At 42.5% G+C, this 19162-nt stretch overlaps 1 protein-coding gene across 7 annotated transcripts in view; it reads left to right on the plus strand.

The window, feature by feature from the left end:
* NHSL1 (NHS like 1) overlaps positions 1 to 19162 on the plus strand; it is a 185989-nt gene that overhangs the window by 103261 nt on the left and 63566 nt on the right. Inside the window, exon 1 of one of the 7 annotated variants that reach the window (XM_064447175.1) lies at positions 6783 to 6999. The exons of the other annotated variants lie outside the window; for them this stretch is intronic. Coding sequence (XP_064303245.1) covers positions 6798 to 6999 — 202 coding nt within the window. The 5' untranslated portion in view covers positions 6783 to 6797. Of the gene's footprint in view, positions 1 to 6782; positions 7000 to 19162 lie in introns of those variants that run through there. 7 annotated transcript variants of the gene reach the window in all.

Raw genomic sequence — 19162 nt, forward strand, 5'->3', positions numbered from 1 at the left:
ATCTTGAGAGCCTCCTGGCTCTCCATTACTCATCTGGCCAAAGCAGGCCTTCCTGGGAACGTGTGTGTCCAGGAGGTGGCACTGCATTTTTGACAGCAGTGATGGTGAACATGAGCAGAAGGCAGCCTCAGCAGAGCATCTCCTCTGGGAGGAGGAGGGCTAGGATGCTGTAGCCTTCAGGCTGAAGGCTGCTTTTTGATGGTGGCTTTTGTCAAGTAGTGTAAGTTGCTCTGGTTTTTGTGTTGAAAACCCCTCTGTATGTGGACTCTGCCAGTGAGCTGCTTGGGTGGCAGGGAGGTCGCTGCTGCTCTGTGTGGGAAAGGTGCTTCCCTCTTCAGGCTTTTAAATCGTTTAAAGGAATTGTGAGAGAAAATAGGAGTGCAGAGGGGACTTCTTTCTCTTCCTGTTACCATGGTAATGAGTTTAATGAGCAGACCTGAAACAGGTAATCCTACCCTACTCTGTCTGAATTGCCATTTAATGAGTTGTAAAATAAGCTGGTAGAAAAGCGACTCCTTTGCTCACAGAGTGGGTGGGTGTACCAGCATTACCGGTGCTGCCATCCATTGTGGTTCCAGACTGCAAGCTGCCTTCTCCCCCAGCTTTTGACAGCGTCATCTTTTGCTCAGTGTTTTCAGAAGGATCAGCAGATGTGCGGGACCCAACCCCTGGAGTTAAGGCTGCAAGAATAGCTTCTGTTTCAACCACCAGCAGTAATATCTAATTGCTTCCGTCTCGCTAACAGCTCTGTCTTCTGTCCCAGATGTGTGTCACCCCCTTCCTGAACGTGGTCTGGTTCACAGAATGCTCCAACCAAAATACTTTATCTTTCTTTTTGTATGGCAGCAGAGCTAAAATGGAAAGGCATAGAATGGCTTTTCTGAGTTACCTGCTGCTTATACAGCTGGCTTTATTTGCTTTTTCATTTAAATATTGCAAAGCACTGATCAAGAGTTAATATCAAACACATGACATTGTTTGCTGCTCTTAAGAAGGCTTCCTAATTGAAAGTAAAGATGAATAATTAGAACACAGAAGTGTATTTTTAAGTGCCCAGGGACTGCCAGTAATGTAAAGCAAAGTGTGTTTTTTTTCTCTGGTGTCTTATGTATGTGCTGTGTATCAAAATACTTATTGGATTAAAAATAATTACAGAGGGGTATTATATAACAGCAAAGGAAAAATTAAATTAAAGTATAAAAGAGAGGGTAATGAGTATGTTCAGAGTTGATGCAGCAGGGAGATACAGGGAGGTTGTTCCAGTTAGTAAGAAAAGACACTTCCCCCACTGCCAGCATGACGGATTTGTATATGAAGAGACACAAAAAGGCTGGTGATGGAAATGAAGATACTAAAAGTATGCGCAGCAATCTCTTCGAGGTTTTAATGGGAAGGGTGTTAATTCTGAGCTTGCAGCGAATTTGAAACTAGAGATGCTGTTTTGCTAGTAGGGCTATAGTTGCTGGAGACTGCCAGAAAGCAAGAAACTTACACATCAGGAGGGTTTGTAAAGATTTTTTTTTTTTTTTCTTTCTGCCAAGGCATTGATTCCCCACAATCCTTTTAGTTTGTTTCTATTTTTATTTTTGTTGTTGTTGTTTTCTGTTGTGTTTTATCAGTGCCTGCTGTATTGAACGGTTTGCAGATTCAGAGTCCCTGCAGAGGGCTGAGGTTTGCCTAAGGATTATGTTTTGAATCTAGGCCTGGCTCTTCAGGTACTAGGAATTAAATTAGCCAAATGCCCCAGCATTCAGGAGTTTGCATCCAGTTTGTTAGGCACACAATTGCTAGCAACACTTGGTGTAGCTTTTTACAAAGCATATTTGATTGCTGGGACTGCTTTTAGCTGTCGTGCTTGTTGAGCTCTTTAAGCCGCACATGCCTTATTACTTATGTCCTTTTTAAAAAAAGTTAAAAGCTTGAGAGTTGCTATGTGATTGCAAGCATATGATAAAAATACATCCATGAAAGTAGTAGAGGGTAGATCTACTGCTGGAGAACATGAATATGGCCATGTGAAGCTTTCTGGAGCATCATCAAGCTTTGTGTGCATCCTGGCAGCGGTGCCTGCCGCCCCGCCCGCATCCCTTTCATCTCCCCTGCGCCCTGGTGTCTGTTGGTATTGTATGAGCTTGTCAAATGTTGGGCTTGCTTTAAACCCTGTAAAGCTGATACCTCCTGCTCACTTCCTGTTAGAGAGATTCATATTCAGTTAAACAGCAAATTACAGTACCTCAAGGGGTTTTTTCCTCCTTTGTTTTGAAATTCTCTAGCTTTTGTCTGCAGTATGTGTTTGAGGAACATGAGTTAAGACTTCAGATATGCTAAATTAATGCACAGAAAAGAGGGAAGGTACATGCACAGGCCAGGAGAGCAGGATATCCTGTGTCCGATCTGGTCATTGCCAGCTCTCAAGGATGCTGGGATGTTCCGCTGCAACGGGCATGTCCTTGTTCTTGCTGTGTCGCAAGTTGTCCATCTGTAAATGGAGGATATTTCTGAGAGTATTATTTTAAGGCTTAGTTAATGCTATATGGCTCTGATGAAATACGTTTAATATATAAATAATTTTTTTCTTGTTTGTTTTAAAAATACCTGTTTAAGTACAATTTAAAACCTCCAGCCGATGAGCTAAAAAGCCCTGAATACCTCAACCCATCACTGCTAGAAATAGAATCGTTGTCTAATTAGGGCAAAGTTGATCCCTGTGGTTTTCTACAAGCTGTCTTTAATTTCCAATATGGCTGTTGGGCTTGTGTCAGAAATTACTTCTTTTGATGGTTTTGTTGTACGTGGTGCTCACAAAAGTGCTGTTATTTCACTACATAGTGCGTAATACCATTTTCCTTCTATCCATAGAATCTACAAACTGTATATAGAGACTGATGGTACAATTTCTTATATAGCATATTTCTAAAGATTATCTTAATACCAGGGTAGGACTAATGTGACCATACTTTGTGATTCCAAATCCCCCGAGTTCCATTAGGTATATCCTATATGCTTTTTAAACTCCTGTGTGTAATAAGTCATCAGTATCATTGCTGTTCTCAGAGCTCAGGAGCATATATGCTTGTCTAGTAAAAGGGCTTTGCTTTTTTTTTTTTTATTTTGTCTCTGTAATCCCTGAGTTAGTCACCGTTTTGCGAGTCTGTCAAACTTAACAATCTTTTTTCTTTAGACCAATTGTTGTTTCCAGTATAACGTAATAGATTTTCTCCCTAACAGAGTCTGTCTGTAAAGAGGTGGTTTAGCAAAATTGAAATACACTGATAAAGATGAATATGCATGTATAACAGCCTGCTCAGAACATTCATACTTGCATTACTAATGTCCAATTTTTAAAAGGCATGAAAAAGAATAATAAAGGAAATAAAATGTTATTTGGGGGAAATCTTAATATAAATGATAGCCCAAGCCTGAAAAAAATAAACAGCCTCATTTTTGTGTATTTGAAAAGATAAAACAGCGCTATGGCTGCCATACAATAACTGAAGTTTAATCAGAAGTTTTGCGTTAAAATTTTGGGTGAAATTTTGACTTTGTCAAACTTGCAGAGATTGTTGCTCCATATACTCACAGTACAAAATAGTTTCCTTTTGTAGGATTTTTGGGGGAGGCTTGGAGCGGAAGAGACGATATACACAGATGTCTTTCTCACATGAGATGGTGCATCCCCCTCCTAACTCTTCATGGTTTTGCATTTGCTAGTAGCTGAGACCATAAACATCACCGAATCTTTTATTGTATATGTTATCAAGGTCTTCCAGGCTTCAGGAAAGAACAGATTTATTCTTAAAGTAAAAAATTTGTGGGGATGTTAATGCCTACCATATGGTAAATATACTTGTTAAACTGGATTTCAGCCTTGATCCCATTATTGTGCATCAGCCTTACTTCGTGAGCACGCATTGGAAACGTGGCTAATTGAGTATGTCTGTAGTCTAGAGAAGTGCATGGTAAATGTCATGGGGGCTCCAGGCCAATATGTTATCCTGTGTCGTCATGTTAAGTGTTTGGGAACGTCTGAGTCTGCTGAACACTGAATTTTGTCTATGTACCCTGTCTTCTTGCTCCTGTGTTTGCACTGCGTGTTACCTAACAATACTGGTCTGATGTGTAATCTACACTGAACTTCTATGTCAAGTAATGTGATTGCATAGGGATGCAAAGGTGGCATGCAAACATCAGCCAATATCCCTTTGAAGTATAATTCGATAACATGATTTTGAGTCGTTAAAAAACGTAACAGAAATCCAGCTGTATTGTTGTCCAATAAAAGATACCATTCCTGTCTACAGGAAAAATAAATACAAGGCCCAGTGCGCTCTTTTATCTGTTGATATCTATCTGTCTATCTGTTCTGAGCCTGTTGGTGCTCAGAAGTTTGGTGCACCACAGCTAAAAGAGTGACTCTTCCCAAGACCCTGACAATCGCAGGGAATCCTAAGGGTGAGACAGCAGGCACAGTGGCTAGGCAATTGGGTTACAGAGATCCTGTCCCATTAGGGAGGCGTTAATGGGGCCTCCTTATGAACTGGTTCACTAACAGAGCACTCTGAGCTTCATCCCACCCAGGAGGACTGTCTAGACATTCATTTATTCTGGCAGATGCAAGAATATCAGTGCGGTTGATGAGTGAGTTGAACTCAGCTAGTTTTAATCACAGTTTGTCTTTCTCATAGTCTGATGAGTAAATGTACTTGGCTTTGTAGATTTGTAGTTGCCACAAATGCCTGGTTGCCAGCGTTCAGCTTATGCCGGTGAGTTTCTGCTATAGGTACAGACGAGCCAGCGGTGCCAACAGCTATTGCTCATGCTGTTGACACATTTTCCCCCATTCCATCCATATTTTTGCAGATACTTGAAATTGTTGTTAAAAACGTAAAACTGCAGGCAGGGCTTGTTTCATCCCTATTTATTAAAGTTATCTGACGCATTTTGTTATAAGACGTCTTTTCCCCTATTTGCAAGTTTGCTGAGATTTGGCTACGGGAGCTGTGTATAAAACACTATTTTAAATTATTTGCTCAGGTTGCTGTGCAAAGTAACAGGATGTTAAACAAACAAACAAACCAAATACCAAACAAAGCCAGTTTCTTGCTGACTTTCTATGCTTTGCCAGCACTGTTGAGTCAGTGTTGCAGACAGTTTATGCTGGGTGGTGCTCTGTGTTTTGCATGTTTGAATGCTGATGCACCTGCAGGCAATTGGTGTATACACCCCGCTCCTGGGCTGCGGCAGCAGCGCCAGGGCCGCAGGAGATGCCTCTGTGTGTCAGGGAGAAAGAGGAGGTGTGCACCTGGTCTAATTTCTTTGTTGTTGTTGTTGTTAAACAGTGGTTTCCTTCTCTCCAAAAGTTTATTGTCGGTATCAACCAAACAGCGTATATAAAACCTTTTCTAAAATGCATAAATACATAGCTGACACTGTTGTGCTCCTATATATAGAGCAGCTGCTTTCATGAACGGGATGGGCTGTGACCAAAGCATGTATAAAGAAGAATTAAGGAAGCAGACTAAGAATTGGTCTTTGTTGTACCTTACTTGGGATTTTGATACCTTCCCATTTTTTAAAAACAAATGTTATCCCATATAATCTTCTGAACAATATAAAATAAAAACCAAACTTTTTAAAGTGGCTGAAGACAGCAGTTTATGCAGGGTGCATGTTTGTGTGCTCTTTTTCTTGCTGTCCCAATCAGACTGTGCTGTTCCAGGCGATACAAAAGCCCAGGAAGGGCACACTTCCTGGATCCCGGAGAAAAACAGTATAGGGGATGAGAGATTAGCGTTGACGTGATTACCAGCATGGAAACTTGCTTAGTAATGCAGTATTTGGGAGAGGTGCCATGGACTAATGGCTTGCGGATGAGGCTAAAGAACTGGGAATACCTCAACTCTAATCCTGGCTTTTCCACTCTGTGGGCAGGTTACTAAATCCTTTCAGTACTATGTTTTCATCTTTAAATAACACCTACCCTCTAGAGGCATTGTGATGATTTATGTATTTATGCAGTAGTAACTGAATGCAAACTGGTAACTGCTTGTGCTTTATATTCAGCATCAATCCAGTTGTATTCCAACCTGGAAGATACCTCCTTCTTTTGGTGACAAATATTATGTTGCTGACTTTGAAAGGGAGTTTCCTTACTAAGATCATGAGTTTGTTCTTTTTTTCTTCAGTCTTTATATTTTTCCTGCTTTTGCATTCTAGAAGGTGGTAAATGTTCTTGTTCTTGGCAGATTCCTGCCAAGTTACGGTTCTCTAGCCGACAGTGTCACAGCGATTACAGTAAGTTAGCTTTAAATGAGCTTCTCGGATATGGCCATCTGCATGTGGCCATAGTACCTGTTGTTCAGAGGGTGGTGAATAATCGGGGATAAGGCTTAAGAGAAGCAGCAGGCTGGAGTGGAAGCAGGAAGGGAGAAGTCTGAAATCTGTGGCAGGTGACTGGGTTTCCCAGCTCTCTACAGCCCATATTTTCCTGCTCATGGCTGTGAGCCGGGGGCTGGCGGTAGGGCAGGGGCAGGGCGTCCAGCAGCTGCAGTGAGCTGCTTAACCAGGTGGTTGATTTTTTTGTTTTCCTCCTTTTTTAAGGGCTGAAAGAATCCTATTCAGAACAGTTCCCAGCATTAACCGAATAGCTTAGCTTGCCTAAGTGCAGAGGAGGAGAAAATCTTTTCCTTCTCAGCCTTTTGAATGCGTCTGTTCAAGGGTTATGAGCAGGCCACTCCCTTCTGCTCCAAACTAGCCATTGGGGACAGCGGGGACATCCTTGAGAGCAGCATCTCACAATGATCGCCTATGTGCACTGCCTGCCCGCCGACTCGATGGTCGGGTGCCTCGGCAGGAGCAAGTGGCAGCCCAGCTGCAACGATGATGATGAGGAGGAACTTATCCCGCTGTATTCCAGAAAAATGGGAAACACTCACACCAAGCTGCCCGGGCGCCTCAAGAAAAAGTTACTGAGCAAAGATGACAACTCCTTCTGGCCAAGTAAGAAAGATCAGTTCTTTTTCATTAGTTGTTTTGGTCATTCAGTGTTGTGTTGTCATTACTTAGAAAATAAATAAGACAGATTTATAAGAGAGGAAAATAGTTGTATTTCTCTTACTCTTTTGGAGGATGAAGGCGTTGAGAACAATTTTCTTATGAAAGGAATGTATTTCCACTTCAGGAAAGTAAATACTGTATCCGGTGTGACTGCTAAGTTGACACTGGATGATGCTGTCTTTGTGCATTAGATATGTCTATGTTTGAGAGGTCTTGAGCACTCACTTTCAGTTCAGTAATGCTCCTTTCCAGCAAAATGATTATTTTAGATAAGTGGAGCTGTTGACGTGGCGCTCTAATTGAAAGCCATAGAAATAATCAGTGGATGAAAGGCCAGAAAAAATAAGAAAAAGGTCTAACAGATTCAAAGATGCTTAATGCAGTTGATGAGTACTTACTTTAAAAAAAAAAAAAAATCTGCTTTTGAATAACCTTTGGTCTAAGGTTATTTTCACTCTGAACATGAGAAGAAAGAATTCCTGAATTGTGATGACTCTCTCCTTTTTTAATCTGTATAGTTTCAAGTTTCACTGGCAAATACAGATGGGAAATAGAGAATAGGACAGACAATGGTAATGTTCAGCTGTTTTGTTTTTACCTTATTGCTTGCTTTCCCTTTTTTTCTGACCACCTAAGCAAAGGCACCCAGCTGTTCATGGAATGGTCACTCAGAAAAGTGTGTTTAAGGGTGTTGGGGGGGAAATTTCACAAGACAAAGAAAGCTTTTCCTGCAAAATCCAGCTGGCTGGCTATCTTGCATCAGGCCTTCAAAAAAAAAAAAAAAACCCCAAACAAAAAAAGTACATGAAAATATTTGCAACTGTATTGATTTTTCTTTTCCTCATTAGTCTCATGCTGATCACCTGACAATGCCTAGTTATTACCAGGTATTGAAAAATGACCAGCCAGCCACCCCATGCTAACACTGATGAGTAAAACTAGGCATATGTCTGTTTGCTGTATTACAGTATTCTCCATCTAGTGCTAAGCAAACTTTGTTTCATGTCCCCTTCTGCAGGAGGAGTGTGATTTACCTCAGGGGTGTTTCAGGCCTTTTTCAAGAGGAAGCAATTTCTTAAAATGCAGGGAAATAAAAATCCCCCGGTTGAATTTTTGTATTTTCGAGCACAGGGTCAATTATGGTTCATTTACAGGGGAAAATGAAAATGCTTCCTGTATGTAAAATTTTTCAGCCTCTGTATTGTAGGACCTGGGGAAAACAGAAGAGGCTGTGGCTGCCCAGAGGTGCTGGGGAGCAGCTCTAGGGATGCTCTCAGGGAGGAGGAGGCGACCCCTCTGTGCCCCAGCCAGCCTGGGGGGAGCAATTTTGTGGCTCTTGCTGGGCGACAGGTTAGTTCATTCCCATGAAGTTGTGACGTTGACTTTCAGAGCTGGTTCTTGTAGTGCCCTCGGAGCTGTCGCTCTGGCAGCCGAGCTCAGGGCATCAGGAGCAGCCGCTCTGTGTAAACCTGCTTCTCCAGAGTGTGGAAAATGGGATTGAGCAGCATAGGTAGGGCACTTGGAAATCCCTGTTCCCTCCCTGCAGCCTGCCTTCTTTTTTTCTTTGTGCTGTCTGTAGGGAAAGGTGTCCATCTTCCCCTTCCTAAAATGCACTTGAATTGAAATTATAAAACTTTTGGGAAGACAAGTAGAGACAGAGGAATGGGGAACAGAGCAGTACTTTAAATAATATTTATGTTACTACAGTATTAGAGTAAATACGTGCTGATGATCTTGAATCTTTGCATTTAAAAAGTTTGGAAACTGAAACACGGAAATTTTTTTGTTGTTTTTTTTGCATTTAAATAGCTGAGTTGCTTAAGACACTGTCCAGTTTCTTCTTGGATGAGAACTTAATGATCTCTGAATTGATTAATGTAAAATAGGTGTGCAAAGAAGAACCTGGGAAACTTTCATGTATCTGAATGGTATGATGTAGTTCCTGTGTAGGCAGTGGGAGCATCTGCTCTCCCTGTCCAGGTGCCTTAATTTTGTATTGCTGCTTCAACATACTCCTAATGAAGAGAGAAGAATTCTATTTAATTCTAATTAGTATTTTAAAAATTGTGTGCACGTGTGTAAATTTGTTGATTTATAATATATATAAGCAATCGAATTGTTTGACTTGTGACCTACTAAAGCTTCTAAATGCAGTTTCTGATCCCTAACTAGACACTTTCACATGTTTCAGACCAAGGTTATTGTTGGTTCCTTTAAGTTGAGTTTCACTGGTGCCTGTACAACCCCATGCATTTAATTTGTTCTTTTCAAATTACAAACCGTTGAAGTTTCAATATTTAATGTTGAATGGTGAGTGGAAAAATCAGTTAACCTGCTTTCTGCCCTGACTTTTCCCAGGAAAACCGCTTGTGCTTCTGCAGTGGTCCCACCGCAAATACAAGCATGGATACGTGCGACACCATCTCCGCCCTGCTGGCTCCCTTTCCTTCTTACTCATTCCCAGTCCATAGAAACAAAAGAATGGCAACCTAATTAAGCCATCAGTTAAAACTGTTATTTGCTGGACAGGTACTGTTTCTCTTTGAGATGGAGAGGCTACATTGCTTTTAAACTCTGTTAATGTTTATTTTAAGGAACAAAAGTGTTTAAGAGTGGAAGTGCTTTCTGGGACCGGGTCAAGTGATAACTGCAGAGCACAGCAGGGGATTATTGGCTGAGCTTTATCTCTGTTGATAAAGGCCTCCCTTTGGGGTCCTTATCGAGCGTCATGAGAACTGTGCTTTGAGAGGTTTCACAGTGGTGGTGTACTCCGTAGAAAATGCCCCTGGTAGTGTTAGGGTTGTCTGAAAACATAATACACTCAAATTATTGAACTTCCTCACAGGCTGGGGGAGCATCCTCGCTGAGGGGATCTTGATGGTCTGCAGCGGTGCTCCCTGGAGCTCCTGTTCACCTTACAGCATCTCTGCTGCAAAATACTCGATATTCAAAATATTTGTGGTGCAATGTAGCAGCTGAGACAACCAAGTTTGGGGGTCTTTAAGCTGCAGCAATTGTTCTGATAAAATTGTTGAATTAGTGGTAATATGAAGTAGAGGTTCTGTGTTACCAGCTCGGCCTCACTTCAGCATCTGCGATGCCATTCCTCTGCCGTTCTTCACTGCCAGATTGATTGTAAATAGACAACGTGGGATTGAAATCAGCCAGAGTTCAGCAATATGTCCTTTAACAGCCTGCCTGCCTGCAAGAAAAACAGTGTTACAGTGGTGGAGGTACTATCGCCATCACGAGTTCATTTATGATTGCAGACGAGTTCCAGTGGTGCTGAGTGTTTGGTAGTTGGTTTTCCTGCAGCAAAGTTAAGCTGACATCCTCTGCTGACCGGGTTTAGCAGAAGGGTGAAGGGCTTGGTTTGGTCTAAAAGCCTGCAGAATTAGAGCCTGTTGGCAGTAACTGCTGCCTTGGGAGGCCATTGCCTCCTCCATGTTAGAGCGTCGCCTGCCTCTTGTGGTTCCCGTTGTCGCTTCATATTTTATCACATTTGCAAATTTGAGAAATGTGGTATGCTATCGCTAACCTAGCTGAACTGTGGCATCTGTTGGCTTTTTATGATGATAAAGTTTTGGTAAAGGTTTTGGAGGTTTTTTCTTCTTTTACAGATGTGGGCAAGAGCCAATGGCAGTATCGGATTACTTTTAATGTTTGTTAAACAGTAGCTTCGGTTATTGGGATTTTTTCTCTGTGTTTTGTTGCCTGCTAGCTCATGAAAGAATGCTGTCGTCTTTTTCATTCATTACTCTTTCTAAGGACAACAGCACTGTCTCATCTGTAAAGCTGAGACCTTTCTGTGTGATGTGTGTTTGGTGAAAAACATATAAAATTTGAAAGAACTAAATCAATTTATAAATGAATAGGATGTTCTGAACCAAGTTGGGTATTTTATTATTCACTACTTGCTATGGTATTTTTTTCCCCTAGGTTTTTTTCTGATAGTGATGAGATTTAGATTTCCCAATTAAAGGATGTTATATATTTAAAAAAAAAAAAAAGAAAGAAAGAATCCTTGTGACTTGGGAGGAGTCATCCTTTGCCTTCTCATTTAGCAGTGTGAAACAAAGACTGAATAATCACTTTCCTTCTCCTCTGCAAATCCCAGGCTGTGTTGAGCACTGAGCAAAGCTTTGTGGCCTTCCCTGCCCTGAGTGACAGAAGGGCTCAGGCTCTGGTGGCGAACAGCTGGGACAGCTACTTACAGAGCCTCATGCAAGTGACTGGCCATCCTCATTCCCAGCTTTATCTGCTGCATCCAGCTCGTACCATAACAGCTGATGTATTGGATTGCGTCAGATAAAGCCAGGAACTGGTTTGTTTTGAAAAGAAAAAGTAACTTGGATATAATTTTTTACTGCATCCCCCCCCCAAAAAAAAAAAAAACAAACCAACCACAAAACAAACGGACTTCCCCCCTCCTTTTCTCTCAGTGTTCTTAATGAAGGCTTGTCTCCTGGCTGAGTTTTCTTGAAGTTTCGTTCGTTTGGCCAAAACAAGCCACCAAAATCTTGCAAAGCAGAGGATTTTGTCCATTTGTACAAAATTACTTCAGGTCTTGGATAAATAGCAACTCTTCTGGTGTGCATTTCTGTATGTCTTGCATTTTTGGCTCACTTTGTGTATGCCATAGAGAACAAGCCTTCCTGCCTGTCCTTTTCTGGCTGGGCCATGGAGGTTCAGCTTTGGTCTCTCTGCTGTGCTGTTGCCATACAGCTCATAAGCCCTTCTGAGAGTCAGGCGCAAGAGCATTGTGGATGAATGGAGGGATAAAAAAGAACTTGGAATATACTGGGTAAAAAGAGGTTAATGTTGGGATGTTGTAAAACACTTAAGTGAATCAGTAACATGAGTATGAAGGTCTTGGTGAGTTGCCTTGCTGAAAGAAAACACTTTGCTAGCACGGCTGCTCTCTGCTAGGTGTGAATTTGCACTCGCTGTTGCAAGGAGGTGCTGGTGGTGGATGTTTCATGCGTTCCTCTCTGCCTGCAAGCAGATGAGAAGCTGTGTGTGGCACTGAGGAGCACAAGGAAGAGGTGGGGAGGTTTCGGTATGGAGCTCATTAACATTGCTCAAGTGTGTCTGGAGGAGTCTGAAAAAATAGAGAGTTCAGAGACATCTTCTGTGTAGTGTTCTCAGCAATTGGAGCAGGGAGCATCTGCTGTAATTAAGGAGGTGGAGCAATGTAAGTGCAAATCCACATGTGAAACAGGTGAGATCGGAAAGCCTGTGGTTTGGGGATGGTGGTTAACGGTAGACTGAATAGGCTCTTCAGTGCTTAATTTGATTAAAACTCGTGGGGTTTATGGATGGTGGGTACAGTATGTTTCCAGATCTTACTGGGAGTTGCTTTATCTAATGCAGTGGAGTCAAGAAATGGATGTGAGTGGAGTAATCAGATCAGATTACAGCTGAAAAATGGTGAGGAGAATGTGGAACTCCACAGAAAAGGCACAAGCATTTTAAGGGATGCCTTTATCAACCTGGCTAATGGAGTCACACTAGTGATCAGAAACAGATTATGGCAGCGTTATCAAAATCCATTTTACTATGCCATGTTTCTTACTGTGTCCTGCACTCCCCCAGGCCAACACTTTGAGATGAAGTGATAAAAGGTAACCAGGCTTTATAGCTGCAGTGCATTGTCTTGTGCCAGAGGAGTAGAGATGCAAGTTCTCTGATTAACAAGACAGATATGCATATCGTCCCTTCTAGAGCCCATTTTTCAGGGGACTGCAGATCAGTGACTTCCACCCATCTCCTGAATCAGGTTGTGTGCCTGTGTGTAGTGGGCTGTGGTGGTAGAGGGCTCCTGCAGCGTTCGGCACGTTTGCAGTGCTCTTGCAGCAGAAATCCTCCTGGTGACTTGTTTTTTCTTGTTAACTGTTACTAAATGTGAAAATCGTCAAAGGCTTCCTTGCCACCCCCTTATTTTTCCTGTGCCAACTCCTCCTCACACAGTGTCCTTTCCCTTGTTTTTTCTCACATTATTGGGAAGCCAGAAGTTTCAATAATGACCCCTTGGAAAGGTGTGGTGGTGTGCTGCCTTGTAAATACTTTGATTTATCAAGTATTATGTTCAGTGCTTTGTATATGGCGTGTGCTGCCCCAAGTTGAATATAGGTAACCTGCTGTGCTGCTTTTGCAGAACCTGTGGTAGGTAGTAATGCAACGATTAAAACAGTATATTGCCATGTATGTGGTGGGTATTATGACCTCTGTGCTGTGCTCAGAAGGAGCAGTATGGGCTGTGCAGCTTACCACCAGTGAGGGATGATCGGTAAAGGACGTACAGGGGACACGGGCTCCTGCTGGGCGACCCCGCACAGGCCAAGGGGTCTGGCTTCTGATGGGGGCTCCATTGGGGAGACCGGGGGGGCCAGGCTGGCAGAGCATCGCTGCCACCCTCCCCTGCCCATGGTGGGATCTGGGCCATATAGGTTTGCCGGTGCTTGGAGCTGGTGCTGTGGTCTCTGGCTCCCAGCCCTGCCAGGGCATTGGGGGTTTTGCTCGTGCTCTCAGCTCCCAAAGAGCTCAGGACTGTCCCTGAAACGCCTTTTCCTCTGTATGGCTCCTGCATAGGCCAAACTAATGCCTTTTAAAGGAAGTGGTATTAAAAGTGTGATAGATTACAATAGATTTTTAGCCCTTTCTTGTTTCCCTGCCCTAATCCCATGACAAGTCATTGAAAAGTATGCATGCTGCTTGATCCCCAAGATTCTCAAACTTCTGCCTGGACACAGTTACACATTGACTCTGCTTTTATCCCTCGTCCACAGCCACTTGCTCTGTCTTATGGGCAGTGAAAGTTTAAGTAAAATATATCACTTCTCTCCTTAACACTCGGTTGGCTTGTGCAAATGTCTTGGAGGTAAAGCAAACTTGCGTTTTGCAGGCATTGCAGCTGGCAGCATATAAATCTGGCTTATTGATACCTTGTAGTGTTAATAAAAAAAGACATGTTTAAAATAATCCCAAATGCCAATAGGCTTAGTGACATTTAAGCATGAGCGATGCTGTCAGTTCATCCACAAACAAAAGCGGTACATCTTAATTTGTCTAATTACGCTCTAACATGCAGGCCAGCTGCTGCTGGGAACAAAAGCAGTTGATCGCACCATTTTATTAATTGCATATTTATTGCTGCATTCATGTTAACCATATGGGAGACAGTGGAGTGGTGTGAAGGCTACTTAGTGGTGGAAAAGAGAAAATGAACTGGCAGAGTGGTATCTTCAGAGGACAAATCTCAGAATGATGCAGTGCCTGGAGTTTGCTGATGCAATCTGATTTTTAGAAGGAATTTGTGGTTTTTGCGCCATGCTAAATTATTGTATTTGAAGGTGAGAGGGTTTTGAGTAGAAAGGACTGTACCTTGCATGATGATTGTGTATTTGTGAAAGTCCTACTGCTACCAGCAAGCTGGTACTGAATTTGTTTGGTAATATGCTGAAGGCAGCCTTGCTGGCACGTGGCCGTCTGCCTTTGTCTGCCTGCTGTGCCGATAGATGCACCCGTGCTGCCTGGAGTCGCTTGCCACGGGTGCAAGGCTGGAAGAGCCAAAAGGAGTACAAAACTTGCTGATTTTTGTGCTTCATGCAATTTTGCTGCATGTAGTCTTTTTAGAAAACAGTGGCAAGTCTTGAGCAGAACTGGGCTTCCTAGAGTGAAAAACAAAAAACTTTCAACAGGCAGATTAGCTGGTGTAAAATACCTACAGCAGAAAGCAAACGGTAGTGGGCTGGCTGCTGCATGTATCTAGCAGCAGATTACCTTGCAGGGTGTTGCATGATGCTCTCACTGAAAGTGAGGCTTTAGAAAGCTGGCCTCAACTTTTTTTTCTTTTTTTCTTTTACTTTCATGCTCTGTGAAGGCAGCAGCCACTCTCAGACAATGTGTGACAGTTCTGTTGGGCAGCTTGTGTAGGTTAGGAGTACGCTGCAGTGACTTCTCTCCTGTCACCCCAGACTAACATTATCGCTAAGAGCAGCTTCTTCGGCGAGGCTGTGGGGTGGCCATCTCCTGCCTCCAGGCAGCCACTGGCCCACAGGTGGGCACCTGCAGCAGGCACAAGTGATATGATACATGCAAAGGAAGCTTACTAAAACAAGACAAAAAAGCCACCCAAGGTCGACTGTGAGTATATTTCCTCCCCGTTGCACCTCTTTAGGAAGGTGAGCAAAGCCCACTGCTGTAATTCTTAAGCCGATGAAGGGGCAGCAGGTTTGGTAGGAGGAAGACCTGAGGACAGCTCATTGCTTTTTTAGAAAGGAAGCAATGAGTTAATGGCAGATCAAATGGAAATATGTGTAATTACGTGAAAGGAAGCACAGGACTGTACCTGGAATATGCAATGATTTAGAGAACTCAATCTTCTCAGTCAATTAAATCTGCCTGCTTTCGTTTTCTAAAGTGAGTATTTCAACATTAAAGGCTTAGTCCCACCTTATTGCCAACAGATGGCATTTTGCTTGCATTTCCTAAATGTCTCAAAAGAGCTGGGACTGGGAGAGATTGGTTATTTTTTAAAAAAGGGGACCGGGGGGGGTGGGGGGGTAGCCTTTGTTTTAATCAACATGTTGTGGGAAAAAAACCCAACCAAAATACATGTTTCAGGCTGTATTGGAAAGCACAAAAAGGAGGCACAAGGATGGCATACCTAAGAAATTACTAATAAGCAGTTGAAAAGTAGATTGCACCTGATATATTCCAAGAATGTGATGTAAACCAAACAGTAACGGTGACACTCTTAGGCCAAAGCAGAAATTGGGGCGGGGGGTTGTTTTCTTGGGTTTCTTTCAACAGAAGAATGCTTTAAGGGACTAATCACAGTTACATCTCAATTGGTGCTCTAATACACTGCAGTGGGATCTGGATTATGAGGAAGATGCATTATTGGAAAAACACAGCTTGAATTTTGGATTGCGAGAGGTGCCTGCCATTCCAGCCATTACAGAAACAGCGCCTGACTCCTGAACTGACCAGTTTTGACCTGGAGTCATTGGAAGAGAATAAATAGGAAACCCCACGATGCCATTACTCCAGTCACAGCAGAAGGGTACTTAATCAGCCTCCCCATGTCTTCTGCGTGCCGGCAGGCAGGCTGTGGCCTGACTATTACTAATTTAAAGGCTGAATTCCCCAAAGCACTGCTTGAGGCTGTCAGGCTGCAGCCCCTGGCTTTTGTTTGGAAACACTTTTTCAATATGCTGGCAACTCTCTGGTTTACTAGCGAGGGCTGTAACTCATCAGCTGAGCATGAACTGGTATTGCTGGAGGCTAGGCTTCTGGAGAAGAGAGAAAATCTAAATATGGTGGTTGAAAGGCAAATTATCCAACTGTGACACCTTTTCCATGGGAGCGCTCAGTTACGTGCTCTGCGCGGGGGCAGTGGCCGCATGCTGCTCATCCCGAAGGTCTCGTCCCCTATCCATCTGATTTCCAGTCTGAGCTACGATGACTATGGGACAGCTGCTTCTCCCCTCGTTCTGTGCTGTCATTTGTTTGTCCGCTGTCCTTTGGGTGTTCTGACAAGGAGTTGCAGAACAGCGAAGTTTTACATACAAGGGCTGTGGAGAATGTTTGTCCTTGCTGAAAAACATCAACAGAGGTTCATAAAATCATTTCTCTGCAGTTTCGTGATCTGTTCTAGGGAGGGCTAATTAAACTTGTAGCTGGATAGCATCTCCAAAGCAGGTTTGGCACTTCTCCTAACTGAATGATCCCTCGTGGTTGTTCTCAACATCAGCTTTTAATCGTCCTGGCCCTCCTTTTGTTTGCCAGACGTTTGCCACAAACATGATGGCACAGCTAGACCAGGGAAAGTGGGCTGCTGTTCGGCAGGCGTGAGCAGGTCCTTGAGCAGATGGTGGTAGCAATGTTAGGCTAAATAATTAATAGCATCAGAGAAAAAGATGCACTTTTATGTCCAGTAGCTGAAGGTGAGCGCAAGTGTTTTCCTGTGTGTGATGATAACCATGTCCTATTAGGTTTAATTAATCCAAAGAGGAGCAGGATGTGAATTGCCCTGACGTAAAAATAAATATTTTCAAAGCCTGCATGAACACAATGTTTTAATTTCTTTATTCCTGGAGCAGGGTGTATACTCTGTACAGAATATTAGACATGGGATGTGTCAGGTACTTTTAACGGCTGTAGCTTCAACTATGTTCTTCAAACCAGCCATGGTTTAAAAACAAAAATGTAAATTGAGTTTTGGTGTGCATCACCTTAGACAGGTCCTGGTATTGTGGCAAAACAGGCACCCTGTTCGGCGACACTTCTGTCTAGCTCAAGTGGACTGGGATTGATGTTGGTTTAGTGCTGCATTGCAGCATCCTTTAAGGGTGCCAAGGTCTAGAACTGCTTGTATCATTATCCATGAAGACAGGAACAAAGAAGAGGCTTTTCATGCATGCTACATACTGCAGAATAATTTTGGGAAAATATAGCTGTGGTTTTATTGATTGCTTTTCTTGAGGGTGTAAATGTTACTCGCATTGACCGTGTCATTGATTTCCTACCTCCTTCTTCACATTCGAATTGGATCTTCTGCTCCAGGGGTCAGCCCTGCCCTGGAGCTGGCAGTAAGTTTCCCACCTGACAATTCCAGACTGTTTTTAAATCAGGCTCCTCCTCTCTTCTCAGTAATTTGCAATGTAAAATGCTGTCCCATTCCAATTCTGTAATAGCACAATCTGTCAGTAATAATAGTCCTCTGGACAAACCTGCAACCCAAAGTTGAGTTTGGGTTGTCGTGTATTGTTTAAAAATGCAGCCGCTGGGATACACTGTAGTTTTATCAACTATCTTGAGATGGCAGGGTTGTTTGCTTAGTAGTAGTTAACTACTGATATTTCTTTGCCTTGTTCTTACTGTCATCTCAGTAACAGCTAGTGAGATGTTTCAGGAATGACCGAGCTGGGCAGGACTGTTAATTGTTGTAAACTTATTATCTGGGCGGGAAACCCATGGTAATTCTGAACAGAAATTTATTTTTAGGCTCTGCATAGTTTTGTCTGTATTTGTTCGTGTGGTGTCTCCATTCTCTGATCTAGTGTTGGAAATCTCTGAGTTGCAGGGTATTTTCTGTTGGCAAGATGATATGTTTAGAAGCTCTTTTAAAAATATATCAGTAGTTTTAGTTTAAGTGGTGTTCATCTGAATTGTGGATGCATGCTTGTGTTTCACTTGGCTTTAAGTGAGAGTTCAGTGCTGGAAGAAGGTCACTCCGAAGATGTCATGTCAGGTTATAGAGTGTGTGATCTGTTCGGAGCTGAAGTGGGGGTGATGGTGCCGTAGGTGCATGACTGCAAAGGTTTTTACATATAGATGATAAAAGTACTGGGAGAAATACTTTTAAAAGCAGCATCAGCTGTCTCAAGTTTTAAACTTATACTTCTCCAACTTATCCAACTGTTACTCCAACTCCTCCAACAAAAGATGAGCTTCTTTGCAGTTTATATTTTGTGCTAAGTGGGGATACCAAAAGAGACATTTGTGCTATTAAAAATGGTATCTGTAATTTTAAATGGTGTATATTAAATCCCTTGTTGTGTTACAACTTTACTGCTTGTTCCATTTTCTGAAGTTCTCCAGCCACAGTAGGGAATAACTACTTTTTCTACAGGAAGAAGAACTGTAGGTATCTGCAGTAGGGATCCTGTAGAAAAAAAGTAGGGATCTTCTTTCCCTTTCTGGCAGGAAATGGGGGCAGAAATGGCAGACTGACTGTGGGAGAGGAGAGGAAAAAAAAAATCTCAAATTTTTATCTTTTTGTGGATTACTTTTTGATGAAGTTTAAGCTCCTTAGGGCCTTAAAACGGGTTGCTGAGACCTGCTTCATTTTGGCATGAGCAGTTACATGATCATATGAAGGTTGGTATTTTCCAAGGAGCTTTATTTTTTTCATTTATAGATTGCAAAGTTCTTAGGAAACTAGAGGACGTACTGGCTTAATTTTAAGAGAGGCTGTCTTTGAGCTTAAATGTGACTCACCTTGAGTTTTAAGACAGTCAGCAGAAAGAAGAAAAAAGAACTGCCAACTCCTTATACAAGGATAATCCGTATATAAATAACAGTATCCCGAAGAGCAGTG

The sequence above is a fragment of the Phalacrocorax carbo genome, chromosome 3 (genome assembly GCF_963921805.1).
Source record: "Phalacrocorax carbo chromosome 3, bPhaCar2.1, whole genome shotgun sequence".
In the NCBI taxonomy this organism is placed as follows: domain Eukaryota; kingdom Metazoa; phylum Chordata; class Aves; order Suliformes; family Phalacrocoracidae; genus Phalacrocorax; species Phalacrocorax carbo.